Source organism: Mercurialis annua, linkage group LG6 (genome assembly GCF_937616625.2).
Source record: "Mercurialis annua linkage group LG6, ddMerAnnu1.2, whole genome shotgun sequence".
Classification (NCBI taxonomy): domain Eukaryota; kingdom Viridiplantae; phylum Streptophyta; class Magnoliopsida; order Malpighiales; family Euphorbiaceae; genus Mercurialis; species Mercurialis annua.
In genome coordinates, this window is record NC_065575.1 from 39,338,847 (window position 1) to 39,356,164 (window position 17,318).

The 17,318-nt window shown below is 33.3% G+C and overlaps 1 protein-coding gene across 3 annotated transcripts; it reads left to right on the forward strand.

Moving 5' to 3' along the window:
* The first annotated feature begins 9,882 nt into the window (after positions 1-9,882).
* Positions 9,883-16,069, forward strand: LOC126686756 (probable pre-mRNA-splicing factor ATP-dependent RNA helicase DEAH5). 3 transcript variants are annotated; one of them, XR_007643991.1, is made up of 3 exons: positions 9,883-13,305; positions 14,101-14,616; positions 15,118-16,069. XR_007643991.1 is itself a non-coding variant. In XM_050380983.1 (3 exons), exons 2-3 carry the CDS (start codon positions 10,271-10,273, stop codon positions 14,492-14,494), a joined length of 3,429 nt encoding a protein of 1,142 aa, XP_050236940.1. In that variant the 5' UTR covers positions 9,883-10,028; positions 10,252-10,270; the 3' UTR covers positions 14,495-14,756. The 3 variants fall into 3 exon arrangements, 2 of the variants coding, with proteins under 2 accessions (XP_050236940.1, XP_050236941.1); XM_050380983.1 differs by lacking the exon at positions 15,118-16,069 and having other exon boundaries at positions 9,883-10,028; positions 10,252-13,305; positions 14,101-14,756; XM_050380984.1 differs by lacking the exon at positions 15,118-16,069 and having other exon boundaries at positions 9,883-10,028; positions 10,279-13,305; positions 14,101-14,756.
* The last annotated feature ends 1,249 nt before the right edge of the window (positions 16,070-17,318 follow it).

Consider the following 17,318-nt stretch of genomic DNA (forward strand, 5'->3'; position numbering starts at 1 on the left):
TAACTATAATTAATTTTAATTAAAACACTAATTAATCCTATATAATTAACACAAAATTGAGGGTTCTTTTTTACCTTTTTTCCTAATCTTCTTCTTCTTCCACTACAACCTCCGGCTATCCCATCACCGTCGACCGAAAACTCCGGCTACCCCCCACCGCCGACCGAAAATTCCGGCTACCCACCACCGCCGATTACCCAGACCCAGCGGGTCTGTTCCATTGTGAAGAACAGACCCGCTGGGTCTGCGTGAAGAAAAGACCCAGCGGGTCTGTTCTTCACAAATGGAGAACAGATCCGGTGGGGATCTGTTCTTCAGGCGCGAAGAACAGATCCCACCGGATCTGTTCTTCATCGTTGCAAAGAACAGATCCGGTGGGATCTGTTCTTCGCGTGAAGAACAGATCCACACCGGATCTGTTCTTCGCGACTATGAAGAACAGATCCGGTGGGATCTGTTCTTCGCACCTGAAGAACAGATCCCCCCGGATCTGTTTTCCATCGATTCCGGCAGTCAGACTGCCGGAATTTTTTTCTTATTGCCGGAATTTTTTTCCGGTTGGTGAGTTGGTTGGGTTAATGGGTTTGGGTTAATGAGTTTAGGTTAAATGATATAGAATGGTTAAAGTTAAAAATGGGTCCCTGTTTTTTTAGTTAAAAATTAATATGAATTTAAACTTATGAAATTATAAAAAATTAATACGTTTTTAAAATTAATTAATTATCAATTTTGTAAATAATATAAATATTAAGGATTATTTTAAGCTTTTAACCATCCAAAACCACCTAAAATCGGAGAGTGTATTCACTCTCTAAGGTGAGAGTGGGGAAGGGGGTGTTTGATCCGTTTTTGCATAGTTGTGGGGTGATTTGATCCACTTTTACGAGGTTGGGCTTATTTGATCTTTCGTGCCAAGTTGAGGGGGTAAATTGAACCTTCACTCATTTATTAGGAGTTAAAATGTGGTATATATTATCAGTTTTTCAATCCACCCCCTAATTATAATTTTATAAACTTTAAATATGTAGACTTAGTATATACAATTATTATTTTAATTGATTGAACCAGTTGAATAGAAAATAGTAAAACCGGTCCTGAGGCGATTCCGGCCGGTTCTGGTTCACATTTAAAAAATCTATACTATATATAAAAGCACGGAGGGGGTAGGGAGAGTGGAAACAGGCACATTTACATTAATGTCTTTTTAACTTTATAAAATTTAATTATTAATTAAAAACTATTAAGATGAATATTAGAATTAGAGTACTAACTAAAATAGACTACTATGTCAAGATAATTAGAGTTCTAACTAAAATAAACTATTATGTTAAGATAATTATCTAAAATACTAATTAAAATATACTACGTTTACTATCTAATAGTTACTATTCTAATTATTTTTTAATTATGTAGAATTTAAAATAAGATAAACTATCCCGATAAATTACTATTAATATAATTATAAAATTTGGATATTAATTCAACAAAATAAGATAGATTATTATAAATTAATTACTATTTCAAATTATATTTGATAATTTAACGAGTCATACTACGAATCACGTGTGAAACACGTAAAGCAAAATTAATCCCAATAAAATGATAGATTAATTAAAGATATGAGGACAACAGGAAGCAACAATTTCAGGGGGCTTGTGTTTGAAACTTTTGCTGTGACAGAGCATAAGCAACGTTAGGAATGGACCCAGTTGGAACAGTGAAGTAGCTGTCCAATAACATTTCCATCAAAAGAAGGGTAAGAAGAGTAACTTGTAAAATAGCGGTGCCACCTGTTTTCTATCTATATATGCAACATTACAATTTTAAACTTGTCGTCTACCTCATGCCACAACAAGTGTAATTAAGGGTGTGCAGAAATTAAATTGGTCGAATAAACCGAATCGAACCAAATTGAATTGGAGTGTTTGATTCGGTAATTATAACTAAAACGGCACTGTTTAGCTTGAGTTAGGAAAATATAGTGTTATTTGATATTCGATTTGGTTTTAGTTAGATAGCCACCGATGTAACTAAAAAATCAAATAACAAAACGACATCGTTTTATTAAGGGTTTTCCGCACATGTTAGAAGCTTCCAAAGCTTCACCACTTACATAACCCTACACAAAACGGTGCGTCTTGTGTAGGGTATATAAACCATTTTATTAAAATCCTAATGAATTTAACACTGCAGCCCCTCTCTCTTAAACTTCTCTCTTAATTTTCTCTCTGAAAAACTATACCTCTCTCCTTAAATTTCTCCCTGGAACCCTAAATCACTCGCTGAATACTCAGTAAATCACTCTCACTCAATCAAACACACGATCGATGACTTCTTTTTTTCTACCCTCGTTGTCTGCAAGTTCCAGTTTCGATTAAACTCTAAATTGATGTTATATTTCATCGTTTTGAGTCATTATTAACGATTTGTTGATAAAATTTGAAATATAATCATCGGTGAATGTTTTTAACTACTGGGTTTCTTTTAAAACTTGATTTCTTGCTTTTGGTGTCTATCTAATTGATTTTTATATGTATCCTGTGTTTGCATGTTTCATTTTCGTGCTTAATCTCATGGATCTGATCACTGAGCAACGTTATTTGTTGACTACAGATTAAAAAGGTAATCTTTAAATTTAAAAGTTCTTATTAATTTGTATTTATTTTCTAAACGTTTATGTAACGATTCACTGATACAACGCTTATCTTCTGTTTGTGGTGGAAGCTTGACCTCTCTGTTTGTGATGGTCTCTTGATCTCTCTGTTCTTGGTGGAAGCTTGAACTTGTAGTACTTAACTCAGTCTGCCTCTTAGCAAATCGGTATGTCGCTTGATCTCTATCTTTATTTTGTTTTATTTACATTTCTTTTAATCTTTTTGTTTGTGTGTGAACTAATCTGTTTCTGTGTTTCATTTTACAGGATGGTGACAGTGCAAGATGTTGGGACTAGTATCAATTTAGATCCCAGTCCCAATGCTCCTGTTCCAGTTGCTGCTTTGGTTGAGGGATCAACAGTCCCTCAACCTGTGGCTGAGGCAAACGAGAGAATTCCCACCCAAACTAGAAAGAGGAAGCCAACGGAAAAAGGTCCCATGTTTGGGAGCATTTTGATCGTACGTTTGATGAATCTGGTAAAGTGATTAGTGCTAAGTGTATGTACTGTGCTAGGGTTTACCAGTGTTATAGTAAACTTAATGAAACATCCACACTGAGAGCACATATGCTTGCATGTTTAAAAAACCCATATAGTAAGCAAGTTAGACAAACTTTGTTAACTTTGCAACTTGTTGTTCATACTAATGCTGTTGATAACAATGTGAATGTGGTGGGAGCATGGACTTTTAGTCATGAAATTGTTAGGGAAGCATCGGCTTATATGATTGTTGTGGATTGATTGCCATTTAGATTTGTTGATGGTATGGGATTTAAAAGATTAATGAATGATGCATGTCCTAGGTTTAAAATACCCTCTATGTGGACTGTAACTAGAGACTGTTTTAAACTATTTTTAGAAGAGAGGTTGAAACTGAAAGATTTTCTAAAAGATCATAACCAGAGGGTTAGTATAACTACTAATACATGTACTAGTTTATAGAGAATCAATTATATGTGTGCGACTTGTCATTGGCTTGATGACGTCTGGAAATTGCAACTGGTCATAGGGGTGAATACATTAGTAAGTCTTTAGAAAACTGTTTGCTTGAATGGGGACTTAAAAATGTATTCACTATAACTATGGATAATGCTAGTAGTAATGACACAACAGTGGCTGCCTTTAGGAAGAAATTGAATAAGTGGGGCACTAGGGTTGTTAATGGAAAGTTTTTACATACGAGATGCATTACCTAACTTTTTTTACTTGTACTCGAACTTGTTTCAAACTGTTTTAAAACTTTTATTACTTGTACATTTTACCCAACTTTTCATACTTATTTTAACTTTATCTGTTTTCAAACTTCATGAACCTGTTTTGAGACTTATTTAAATTATATATGTTTTCTAACTTCATGTTTCAACCTGTTTTAAAACTTCTTATTTAAATTTTATATGTTCAAACTTCATTATATCAAAGTATTGGGCAATGATGAAGATTCCACCACTGTCAGATTTTCTGATGCTTTCAGTTTTGTGATATGAAGTATTGACCCTTTTTTGTGCCACCATATTACCTGTTCGCTTTGCAAGTGAAAGGATAAATTTAATTTTGAGCCCCTTTTTTACTTATCTATACTGTTTTTTTAGTTTATTAGTTTTGTGCAGTTTGTCATTTTTAGTTATTTAGTTTCTGAGCCCATCAATTTGCATTTTGCTTCACTTTATTGCAGTCTGCGCTGCAGTGCAATGCCAGTGCTTGCCTTTCATGCTGACATGGAATGCAAATAAATTTTGGCCCCTCTCGGATCCTTTGAAATCAATTGAGCTTTATATTTACAACTCCAATTGATATATGCAAATTATTTGTAGATTTACACATTTTTGTAATACTTATACAATTATGTTTTGGTGAATTCATTTGTATATATTTTTAATAGAGAGTTTGTATATTCTGGGAATATGGAATTTGTATTAAAGGGGTTAAAAATATTTAAATATGTAATTTTTAGTGGCATGTTTATATTTTTCAATTTTATGTTCTTGAATGTTCTGTCATTTAAGGCCTAAGTGAAAGTGAAAGGCCAAATCGAATTACCGAACTGAACCGAACCGAACCAAAAAATGTTGGTTATGAACTAATCGGTTTTCAAACTAAAAACTGATAATTTGATTTTAATTAATAGAAGAGTCGGTTCCTTCGGTTTTAATATAAACCGAACCGAAACGAACCGAAATAACCGATGCACACCCCTAAGTGTAAGTCAAATTATCAAAAAAAAAAAAAGAGAAAACTTAAAAAAAAAAACCTTTCATATAAAGGATAGGATAAACCCTATGTTCAAATTTAGTACAAAACAAAACAAACCTTAACCTTTTAAAATAATCCAAAATAAACCCTCCATCTCTAACAATATTAAATAAATAAAGAAAAGGGACTAATTTGATTCCTAAATTTTAAAAATTCAAATCCGTTTTTATTAAATAATAATTAATAAATTTTATTATTCAAATTTTTAAAAATAAAGTAGAATTATATTATTAATATAATAAAAAATTAAAAATAATTTTTTCTATATTTTAATTTTATAATTAACTTAAATATATAATTTTGAAGCATGTCATATTTATCATATATTCAATAAATAATTGAATAAATATACATATAATATTATTATACAACAATAAAAAAATCAATACAATAAATTTTTAAAATTCAAAATACTTAAATTAATGAAGATGATGATAAAAATATTTAAAATTTAATAAATTTGTGAATCGATTATATTTAAAATAATAATAATGAAAAGATTAATTATATCATTATTCTTCATTTTTTGATATTGCTATGTAAAAAATAAGTTCATTACGATATCTATTAAATTAAGTATACATAAATGAAATTCGGTCAAATTTTTATACGAATATGAAACATTCGACTGATTAATCTGATTTTTTTTTTAAATAATGATTATAATAAGAAGTTACAAATACGGATTAGGTATAGAAATAATATTTGAAACTAATTAGCTTTGATGTCAACCAAGTATTTTTTTTTATATATAATAAGTTTATAAGTTTATGAAATTTTAGAAATTCGTATCATCTTCTTCACTAATATCACATATTTTAAATTTATAAAAATAATTATATTAATTTTTCCATTGTTATATAACAATAATTATATGCATATTTATTAATTTATTTTTTGAATATAGAATAGATTGTGTCTTAAAATTATGTATTTAAGTTAATTATATAATTAAAATATATAAAAAAATATGATTTTATGTTTAATTTTTTATTATATGAATAATATAATTTTGTTTAAAAAAATTTATATAATAAAAAGTTTTTTTGAAAAACAATATCGGGCTTATTTGTAAAAATAATAAGGTTTTTAATTGTTTAGTCAATTTTTAAATTTTAGAAACCAAATTAGCCTTTTTTTTCTTTATTTATTTAACACCGTTAAAGATGGAGGATTTGTTTTGCAATATTTTAAAAAGTGAAAGTTTGTTTTGTATTAAATATTACCATAAGATTTATCTTGTCCTTTACATGAAAGGTTGTTTTTTTTTAGTTTCTTCAAACGAAAACTAGTGTAATTCAAACTCAAAAGAAGAAACAATTGAATTTATACTATTTCGGTCTAACAAATTTTTGGAGCCATGTGCTATGATATTTTAACAATTGAATTTTTATACTTAAAAAATATTTATATCGAGTCTCAACACTATCAATTGTAAATCCTTCCGTTTATTTTTATTTATTTCCATTAGAAATGAACTCAATGTATTTGTATGGACGAAAAACTTAATTTGAATAAAATAGATAGGTAGAAGTCCAATGTGAATATTTTCTAGGGCCTAATTACTCAGAACCATCGACTTTCATTTTTTTTAACTGCACCCCGACATAATAAAATAGCTAATTATACCCTATTTCTTACGTTTTATCCTAAAATATTAAATCGACCTCTTTTTATTTGTAAAAAAATTTAAATAGATTCTTTATTTTCAACATATATTCTAATTTTACGCCAATGTTATAAATACTATAAACAAGTCTTCTAATCTTCTTCATCACGAATTTTAACAAATAATAATAATAATTTCATTTAACACAAGCTAATTATCAATTATTTTAAAATTAATAACCGTTTAAACAATTAAAAATACCCATTATGTAAACTGGAGCCGATTTACAAAAAAAATCAAACTAAAACTAAAATTAATTTACAAAATGAAACCAGATCTACTTTCTCCATAAAAAAAAATCAAATATACTTTCTGATATTTTCATGGAGAAGAGTCTTCTCCATGGAGAAGAAGACCTGGTTCGTTTTCTTATCCATTGGAAAAGAAGACGAACCATGAGGTCTTCTTTTCCATAGAGACGACTAACCCCTCGTCTTCTCCATAGAGCAGCGTCCATGGAGAAACTAATTGTTGGTTTTTCCGTAGAGAAACCAAAAACCAGTTGCTGGTTTTTCCGGTGGACCATGGATAATTTATAAATCAAACAAGTTAATGTGAGGTGGTGGGCTCAGAAGCGATATTAATAATATTTTAAAAAATAATAATATATTAGAGGTGTGAGACGGAGTGGGAGGCGTCGATAATGTCGATTATTTAGTTTATTTAATTTCTAATAAAATATAAAAATTTAATTAACTATATATTTAATTAATTACTATTAATATGTTAAAATATTTAAAAATCATTCTGCCATTTGATTTTCTCCAATTTTCCTCATTTAAATATTTTTTATTTTAAAAACACTCTGAAAGTCTATAGATTTTTTTTTATTTTCTTTTCAATTATCGTTAACGGTTTACTGCAGCAGTTGACGATAGCCATTTTTATTCTATGTTGTTTAAATTTTATAAAATATAATAAATAGACAATTTTTCATCATTTTTTATGACTTAAATTTATCTACGAAGTGCATATGTAATTCAATTTATCACGAACCAAAAGACGAAGATAGAGTGAACATTTTTCAATAATAAAAATGGAGTCATTCATGAGTTATAATAATTTTGTTTATTTTTAATATTGAATTTCATTGTTTGTTTTTTTTTTAAAAAATTTACATATTTTTTTTTATAAAAAGTTTGTTATTTTTTTTTGTAAAAGGTTTGTTAGGTGATGATTGAATTAGATGTCATGACTGCAATAATATCAAAAACCATTTTGCAGGCGATTAGAGAAGTTTGATTGAAGAGTGTATTTTATTCGCAAAATAATTAATAATTTTTATTTATTTTCGTAAGTAGATTTGTGAATTAAGTAGCACGTTGTCATGCCATTGATAGGAGTAAATTACTCCTATAATATAGAGTGTTTTTGATGCATTTTAGTGTCTCTTGCTATGCACTTTGAGGTATTTTTATATCTCTTTTGTGTGTTTAAGCGTTTCAGGATTATGGAGCGCTAGGATGCATCTTTGGCGTAAAAAGGGGGAGATTCAAAGAAAGGAAGCGAAGAGCAAAGCCGGAAGCGAAAGAATCGAAGAATTTCTAGAAGTCAGAGCATTGCACGGATCGTGCATCACCTTGCACGGATCGTGCAACCTCCAGATTTGTGGGCAGAAGCTATTGCCAACTTTTGCACGGATCGTGCAAGCTTGTATAAGTTGGTTTGCACGATTCGTGCAATGGCTTATTCGAGGGATTCAGAAAATTGAAGAAAAGGACTAAGGCTTTTGCACATTTCCTCTTTTGGCCCAACACTCATTTGTAGGATGTTTTTATTTCTTTTTTGAGACTACTATAAGTACTAATTTATGATTCAAATTAAGGTATGCAACATTCATTATTTTTATTCCTTTTGTGTTGCCTCCTAAAAATAGCTTAGAATCTCTTTAGAGTTGTGTGCTCCATCTTTTCCACCATTGTTGGTGAAGTTGAAGCTTTTTAATGTTTGATTGAACAAGATCTCTTATTGATTAATGCAAGTTTATTTATTGTGGAATCTTCATTATCTTATATGAGTTATTGTTCTTCCATTTTACTTAAGGTAATCTTTCTCTACTTTTTAATGTTTAGTTGTTTGATTAGTGCTTGTATTGAGAGCTTAGCCATGAGTGGCTAAGCCCCTTGTTAGGGGGTTGGTATGATAGTTTAGGGTTGTATGATTGGTTGGTTCTTGATGTTGTTTACTCATGTTTTACTCCTATTGCTTATTGCTTGTTTAGGATTAGCTACCCTAATCATGTTTAGAGTTTGATTAATGCACCGAGAGGTGGTTGATTAGATTGACTAATAGGATTGAAAACCTAGGTTTTAGAGCGCCACGAGAGTGGGTTTGAACTTAGGTGGCCCTAGAGTTGATTGATTAATCGCTAGTTAATTGTTTGGTTATGCCTTGTAACACGAGAGTGAGCTTGGTATTGATTAGGTGATTAGGTAGCGGTTTTGTTGTTCCTTGAGGCTCGAGAGAGCGGGAATAACGCTTTAGACTTCACTCGGCCCTTGAAATACTTCCGATTTGACCAATCATGAATGCATGACCTAGGTGTGATTGCCAATCCCTTGACGTTTCCCTTTATTGATTTTAAATCGTTGATAATTAGTGCTTTTTGAGTTATTGCATTTTAGCGTTTAGTTGATTCTTAGTTGTTAGAATTGTTACCTAAAACCAATCTTTATTTGTGCTTTCCGAATTGAATTTCATATTCGATTTCACTCACTTTAAACCTTTAGTCCTCGTGGGATCGACATCCGACTTCCGGATTTACTACGAGTTGGGTTTTTTCTCAACAGTCATCTGGTTTAATTTTTAATTTTTCTTATATATAATTGCTTTATATTCGATTAAATAAAATTTAATAAATTAAAAAAAAATTAAAATGCCTATTTTTCTTATTAAAATTGTTTACTTGATGAAACTATTTTAAACTAAAATTCAATCCCAAATTTATTTCCCAAGTTCGCCCATAAACTTGGTTTCCAAGTTTATCGTCCAATTTCATCCATAAACTTGGTCTCCAAGTTTACAAATAATTCCGGTGTAAAAATTTATCAATTTAAATTTAAAAAATATATATAGTCTTCTTTTTTCCAAATTATATATATAGTCTCACATTTTGTACTTTATGTCTAAATTTATAAATAATTTTTAGTGTTAAAAAGTTTATTTTTGAATTTAAATTTTATTTAATTTTTAATTATCACTAATTTGATATAGTTTGAATTATATATTACAAATATATTAATTATATTATTTAATATTAAATTGTAATTTAAATTGAGTAGAAAACTATAAATATAAAAGTTATCAACGTAGGTCAAAAAAATAGCAACTTCGAAAACTTGAACGCGTTACCCTAAATTCTAATGGCCTAATCTATACGATTAGCGTTGTCCTTGCTTCCGCCGGAGCATCATCATCTCCGTCAACCACCAGCTTTGTCTCAATCTAATAAAATTGGTACGCGTCCCGGTTGCAGTTTTCTTATAAATTAAATTGAGTGTTTTTGAGCAATTTCAAGCTTTTATCTGCTATAAATCATATATAAGCATTAATGAATAGTGGAAAATTGTACAATACAATAATTGTGCCATGTTTTTCGTGCAACCAACCAATGAGACGTTAGTCATGTTGTGAATATTTAGGGTTTAGTGATTCTATTAATTATTGTTTGTGTTTGTAGTTTCTTTTGTTCATATGTGATGAATAGGCTTGAGAAGGAATTGTATTATATGGCTACCACCAAGAAAAAAATGAAGTCACAAAAGCGAGATGGAGAGAATAATGATTTTTTTGGGGAATTGGAATACCTGTCACTGGTATCAAAGGTATGTACAGAGCTTGAAAGTCACTTAGGGAGTAAGTTAGGGTATGGAAAAAAAGTGTTGGCTGAGTACATTATGGAATTGGGGCGTAACAGCCGCACCGTTGATGAATTTGATGCAATGCTTAAGGAATACGAGTTGAACATGCCGGATTATTTTGTCCGTACACTCCTTACTATCATTCATGCCATTCTCCCTCCTTCTCTCCCCAAGCCGGATGCTGCTGCTGCTAATAATATTAGCATCGATGATCCTCGTAAGTCCAAGATCGAAGACAGAGGTCGAGACAGGGACATGGATAGAGATAGAGATGAGAGACGTAGAGAGGATAGGAGTAGAGCGAGTCAGAGGGATCGGTATGATAGGTATAGGAGAGACGGCAGCGATCAAAGGGAAAGTAGGAGGAGCAGGCGTTACATTCATGGTGGTCCTGAATTGTACAATGTATACAAGGGTAAGGTGTCCAGGGTGATGGACTCTGGTTGTTTTGTGCAGCTTATTGATTTAAGGGGCAGAGAAGGCTTGGTTCATGTTTCGCATATGGCTACTAGGAGGATTGGTAATGCTAAGGATGTTGTCAAGCGTGACCAGGACGTTTTTGTTAAAGTCATTTCAGTTTCAGGGCAGAAGTTGAGTCTTTCCATGAGGGATGTTGATCAAAATACTGGCGAGGATCTTCTTCCTTTAAAGAAGACATATGACAGTGATGACGATACTTTTAGAACTAACCCATCTGGTTCCAAGGATGGGACAGTCACTAGAACTGGGATTTCTGGGATTAGGATCTTGGAAGAGGATGGGACTGTTCCATTGCGTCGCCCACTGAAGAGAATGAGCTCACCAGAGAAATGGGAAGCAAAACAGTTGATTGCTTCTGGTGTTGTAAGCATCCGAGACTTTCCTATGTATGACGAGGAAGGAGATGGGCTGCTCGACCAAGAAGAGGGAGCCGAGGAAGAGCTTGAAATTGAATTAAATGAAGAAGAGCCTGCCTTTTTGCAAGGCCAGACTCGGTACTCTGTTGATATGTCACCAGTGAAAATATTTAAGAATCCCGAAGGATCCTTGAGTCGTGCTGCTGCACTTCAGTCTGCACTGATAAAGGAAAGAAGAGAAGTTAGGGAACAGCAGCAGAGAACCATGCTTGATTCAATACCTAAGGATCTTAATCGTCCTTGGGAGGACCCAATGCCTGAGACTGGGGAGAGGCATCTCGCACAGGAGCTTAGAGGTGTCGGCTTATCTGCTGATGACATACCTGAATGGAAAAAGGACGCAGTTGGGAAAGCTTTGACATTTGGCCAAAGATCTAAGCTGTCTATTCAGGAACAGAGGCAGAGTTTGCCAATCTACAAATTGAAGAAGGAGTTGGTTCAAGCTGTCCATGATAATCAGGTTCTAGTAGTTATTGGCGAGACAGGCTCAGGTAAGACTACCCAGATAACGCAGTATCTTGCTGAGGCTGGTTATACTACTAGGGGTAAGATTGGATGCACTCAACCTCGACGTGTGGCTGCAACGTCTGTGGCCAAGAGGGTGGCTGAAGAGTTTGGTTGTCGTTTAGGGGAGGAGGTTGGATATGCCATTCGTTTTGAGGACTGTACTGGACAAGATACTGTGATCAAGTACATGACAGATGGTATGCTACTTATGGAGATTCTGATTGATGAAAGTCTTTCTCAATATTCAGTTGTAATGCTTGATGAAGCTCATGAGAGGACAATCCACACTGATGTTCTTTTTGGGTTACTTAAACAGCTTGTGAAGAGGAGACCTGATCTTCGCCTGATTGTCACATCTGCCACACTGGATGCTGAGAAATTTTCGGGTTATTTCTTTAACTGTAATATATTCACAATTCCTGGGAGAACGTTTCCTGTGGAGATCTTATACGCTAAACAGCCAGAAAGTGACTATTTAGCTGCATCTTTGATGACCGTGCTACAAATACATTTGACAGAACCTGAGGGTGACATACTTCTTTTCTTGACTGGTCAGGAAGAGATTGATTTTGCATGCCAATCTCTCTATGAGAGTATGAAAGGATTAGGTAAAGATGTGCCTGAACTAATCATATTGCCTGTTTATAGTGCCCTTCCCAGTGAAATGCAGTCCAGGATTTTTGAACCTGCCCCTCCAGGGAAGCGAAAGGTGGTTGTGGCAACCAATATTGCTGAGGCCTCCTTGACTATTGATGGGATATTTTATGTGATAGATCCTGGGTTTGCAAAGCAGAACGTATATAATCCAAAGCAAGGCCTTGATTCTCTCATCATAACCCCAATTTCTCAAGCATCTGCTAAGCAACGAGCTGGACGCGCCGGGCGTACTGGGCCTGGAAAGTGTTATCGTCTATTCACTGAAAGTGCATACCGTAATGAGATGTCCCCTACATCAATTCCAGAAATTCAAAGGATAAATCTTGGACTTACCACACTTACTATGAAGGCAATGGGAATTAATGATCTCCTCTTATTTGATTTTATGGATCCACCTTCACCCCAGGCCCTCATATCTGCCATGGAGCAGCTATACAATTTGGGAGCTTTAGATGAAGAGGGGCTTCTGACGAAATTGGGAAGGAAAATGGCAGACTTTCCCCTGGATCCGCCATTGTCCAAGATGCTGCTGGCAAGTGTAGATCTCGGATGTAGTGATGAAATTTTGACTATCATTGCCATGATCCAAACTGGTAACATATTCTACAGACCAAGGGAGAAACAAGCTCAAGCTGATCAGAAGAGGGCCAAGTTTTTCCAGCCTGAAGGAGACCATTTAACCTTACTTGCTGTATACGAGGCTTGGAAAGCTAAGAACTTTTCAGGGCCTTGGTGTTTTGAGAATTTTGTTCAGTCCAGATCCTTGAGGAGGGCTCAAGACGTTAGGAAACAGCTTCTTTCAATAATGGATAGGTATGATTTCCACACTGTTGCATTAATCTACTCTTTGAAATTTTGTTTTCCTTTAGGATGCACTGTCATGTTTACTTGGAGTCTACGCTTATTAAGGAAAAAAAGACGCTTAAATGTTCATTTTTCCACTCTTGGTCATATGCAGGCTGCTAATCATAGGCACTGTCAGAAGAAAATTGCTGAATGCACATAGTTGTATGTTTGAAAATTGGATTTCTGTTACTGAATATCAAAATCTTTATCCTTCTCTCGTTTACTTAAATGTTCTCTCAACCTACATACAAAATTTTAGTTTAGACTCCATGATTTAACAAGTGAAATGTTTGCTGCGCCCAAGGCTTTTTTGTTGCAATTATTCGATGTCACAAAATCTGAGCGCTTTTAATTGCTGTCAGCGCTGCAGATATAAGTTGCAAGCTGTTGATATGGTTTTGGATGCTAGCATTCTAATAAGTCCATGAGGCGATAATAATATTATTTTTTATCTTGGTGTTGCTAATGGATACTTGAAGACTTGCTTTATCAATGTCTACACTAATCCCATTGGATGCTTTCAGGGACTTTTTCCATCAATTATAGACTGCAAATATTCTTTTTGAGGATTCGATGATTCTCCTACAGTTGCACTTGCAAATGTATCGTTAGCATGGGGGTTATTTTAAATGGTTGCATTGACTTGTTGCATTTTTAGCAATCTTTAATGTTGCATCATTGCCTTGTTTTTGTGATTTACATGCCGATGACAGTAGCAAATGCCAGTTATTCTAAACTAGATTTGTTATTTCTGCATTTCAGATACAAATTGGATGTTGTGAGTGCTGGGAAGAATTTTACTAAAATAAGAAAAGCCATTACTGCTGGGTTATTTTTTCATGGAGCCAGAAAGGATTCACAGGAAGGTTATAGGAGCCTAGTTGAGAACCAGCCAGTTTATATCCACCCAAGCAGTGCTCTTTTTCAAAGACAGCCTGACTGGGGCATCTATCATGAACTGGTAATGACTACAAAGGAATACATGCGTGAGGTAACTGTTATAGATCCCAAATGGCTTGTGGAACTGGCACCCAGATTCTTTAAAGTGGCAGATCCAACAAAAATGAGCAAGCGCAAGCGTCAAGAACGAATTGAGCCTCTATATGACAAATATCATGAACCTAATTCATGGCGATCGAACAAACGACGAGCATGATGTTTGATTGCCATCTCCATTCTATTCTGTAAATAATTTAGTTGCCGATCTTACAAAATGTGGGCGACACAGTTCACTGTATGTTAAATGAGCTGCTTCTGCCTTCTGGTGCTGACTTGTCGGTAAGCTTCGATGCAATTTACATTTTGTTTTCTTTTTCAGTGAAGTTGTTCCAGGACAGTTATGTGAAAAAACAAATGGTCTATGTTAGGCAATTGATTTAATTATAAAAGAATACTCATCACCGCTTTTTGATTCTTGATTTTCACTGTATTATATATATGCATGTAGGGGTGAGCATGGTTCTGTTTGGTTTAGGAAAATATGACCAAACTATACGTTAAGAAATAAAACAAAAACAAAAGCACATCAAATATTTATATAAAATTTCGGTTTGGTTATGCAAAATTTCGGGTGGGAGCTATGCATCCTTGTACTCGTTTAATTGTTTGTTAAAATGTTAATTTTAAAATTAATTTGTTGATTGTTTTGCTGCTGAAGTAGATATCAAATGTATGATTTATTGTTTCTTGTACCCTCACAAATGGATTTGGCTTGCTTTATAAATAGCATGAGATTTTTTACATAATAATGAGTCTCATAATTGATTTTGCGTCTTCTAGTGTTGTGGCTCCGGCTTTGATTTCTTTTAAGTATTTGGAAGTGGGAGGGAGAACTGTATTTTCCCTGCTTTTGACTGATGTAAGGGGAATGTTTTGCTTTTCCTAATCTGGCTTGCAAAGATGATGCTGAATGTCTTACTGATAAGTTGGAGGGTATGGAAGTATCCGTGATGCCATTTTCTATTCGAGATGGCGGCATTTGCAAAATTTATAAGCTTAAAAAGAAGCTGCACAGACCTGCACACTACCGACAATATGCTGACATCAGTAGAAGACGAGGGCAAAACCTTAGATATGCCCTTTGTAAGGGCATTGGAGGATGCTGTACAAATTCACATGGTTTCGCCCTCTCAATTAGTGGCATCAAATTTTTGCTTGAGTCACGTTCAATAGCTAGTGAGTAAGGGGAGTCTACAGTCAGTGAAGAGTCAGCGAGATTCGAAAGCGAATTTCATCAAGGCGATAATGAGGCCGAGTTTAATAAGGATGATGTAGCACTTGACAATGAAGCTGCTGAAACCATGCTTCATAAAAAGCTCTCTAACCCCAAGTTGAGGAACAAAGCTTCCGATTTTACATGCTTACCTCTCGCCTCTAACCCGTCATGAAAAGGATACATATTAAAATTGTTGGATTGATAGGCTTTTCTTTTTCTGCTGTTTGCAGGAATATCATGTAATGTGAAACACTCAGAAGTAGATGCAGAGTTGAATAGCTGGGGATTTGTTTTTAACTTTCCAGTATCTCTCTTTGTAAACTTTTGAGTGTTCCGATGAAAGTTGAAAATATATTCTAGGAAAATAGAATGAGAAGAAGAAATTGTTAAGTAGAAAACATATTTCATTGCACGTCATTTTATGTGTAGCATCTGAAAAAAGTTCCCAACATTAATGGACTCGCAAATCATAGTCAAACTAATAGATAGTTACATTTTGGGATAATTGATCCTGAAGATCACTGAACTTTCGAATTTTTTCATTTCAGTCACTAAACTATTTTTCTTTTCATTTCGATCACTGAACTTTCATTTTTTTTCATTTTGGTACTTCAGGCAAAAAATGCTTAGGTGGCAGCCGGAAGTTGACATGTGACATCCGGATTTTACAAATTTTACTTTGAAAATTTATCACACATACATAATTTCACTTTGAAAATGACTTTTTTGATCAAATAATGCATATATGGCAACTTTTCAGGTTAAAAAAAATTAATTCCGGCTGCCACCTAAGCATTTTTGGCCGGAAAATACCAATATGAAAAAAAATGAAAGTTCAGTGATCGAAATGAAAAAAAATAGTTTAGTGACTGAAATGAAAAAATTCGAAAGTTCAGTGATCTTCAGGATTAATTACCCTACATTTTGAGATGCCCCTTTACTGCTTATATGATAAAAAAGCCAAACAATTTTTAAATTCAAATTTTTGTACAGTATTTTTTATCAACTACAACAAACTTTTTTATAATTTATCTCTAATTTGATTTTTTTTTTAATTATGACTAAAATTTTGATTTTCATTTTTTAAATCCAGAAATTTGTATCTTTTATCAATTACGATCAATTTTAATATTTTAATTTAAATTTTAAAAAGAGTTAATATAAATGTTTGGTCGCAATTGGTCATAAAAACAAAAATTCGAATTTAAAAAATGAAACTTAAAGTGGTTCACAATTGTATAAAAAGGTTGCAAACTGAACATAATTATAAAAATTAAGGATTTAGTCGTAATCGATAAAATATATAAAGATTTGGATTTTACAAAAAATAGCTAGGGCTGATAAAAATCACTCTATATATTAAAGATACATGAAAAATCAAAGCCTTGCAAGTGAACTCTGATGTATGAGTGAGACCTTGTCCTTTCGGCTATCTTCTTTGATGATGATCTTTGACTCTAGAGGCCACATTTCTACTTAGTGTCTTGGTTTTGTCGGGTCTCATTGCTCTATAATCTGCCCTCTCTTTAGATTATGATAAAAATTCGGCCGGCTAGCTAGTGTTAATAGTTCCACATTTGTCATCGACCTCCTCATTTTTGGAAACAACAACTTTTCATTTGTACCCGCCTTCTGGATAACACTCCTAAATACCACATATTAAACATCGGTGTTGTGTCTCCAAAAATTGTGGTATCACATCATCCCCTTAAACAATTTGTCTATTTACACTATAAGCAGCAAACATATTTGCTGCTAATAGTGT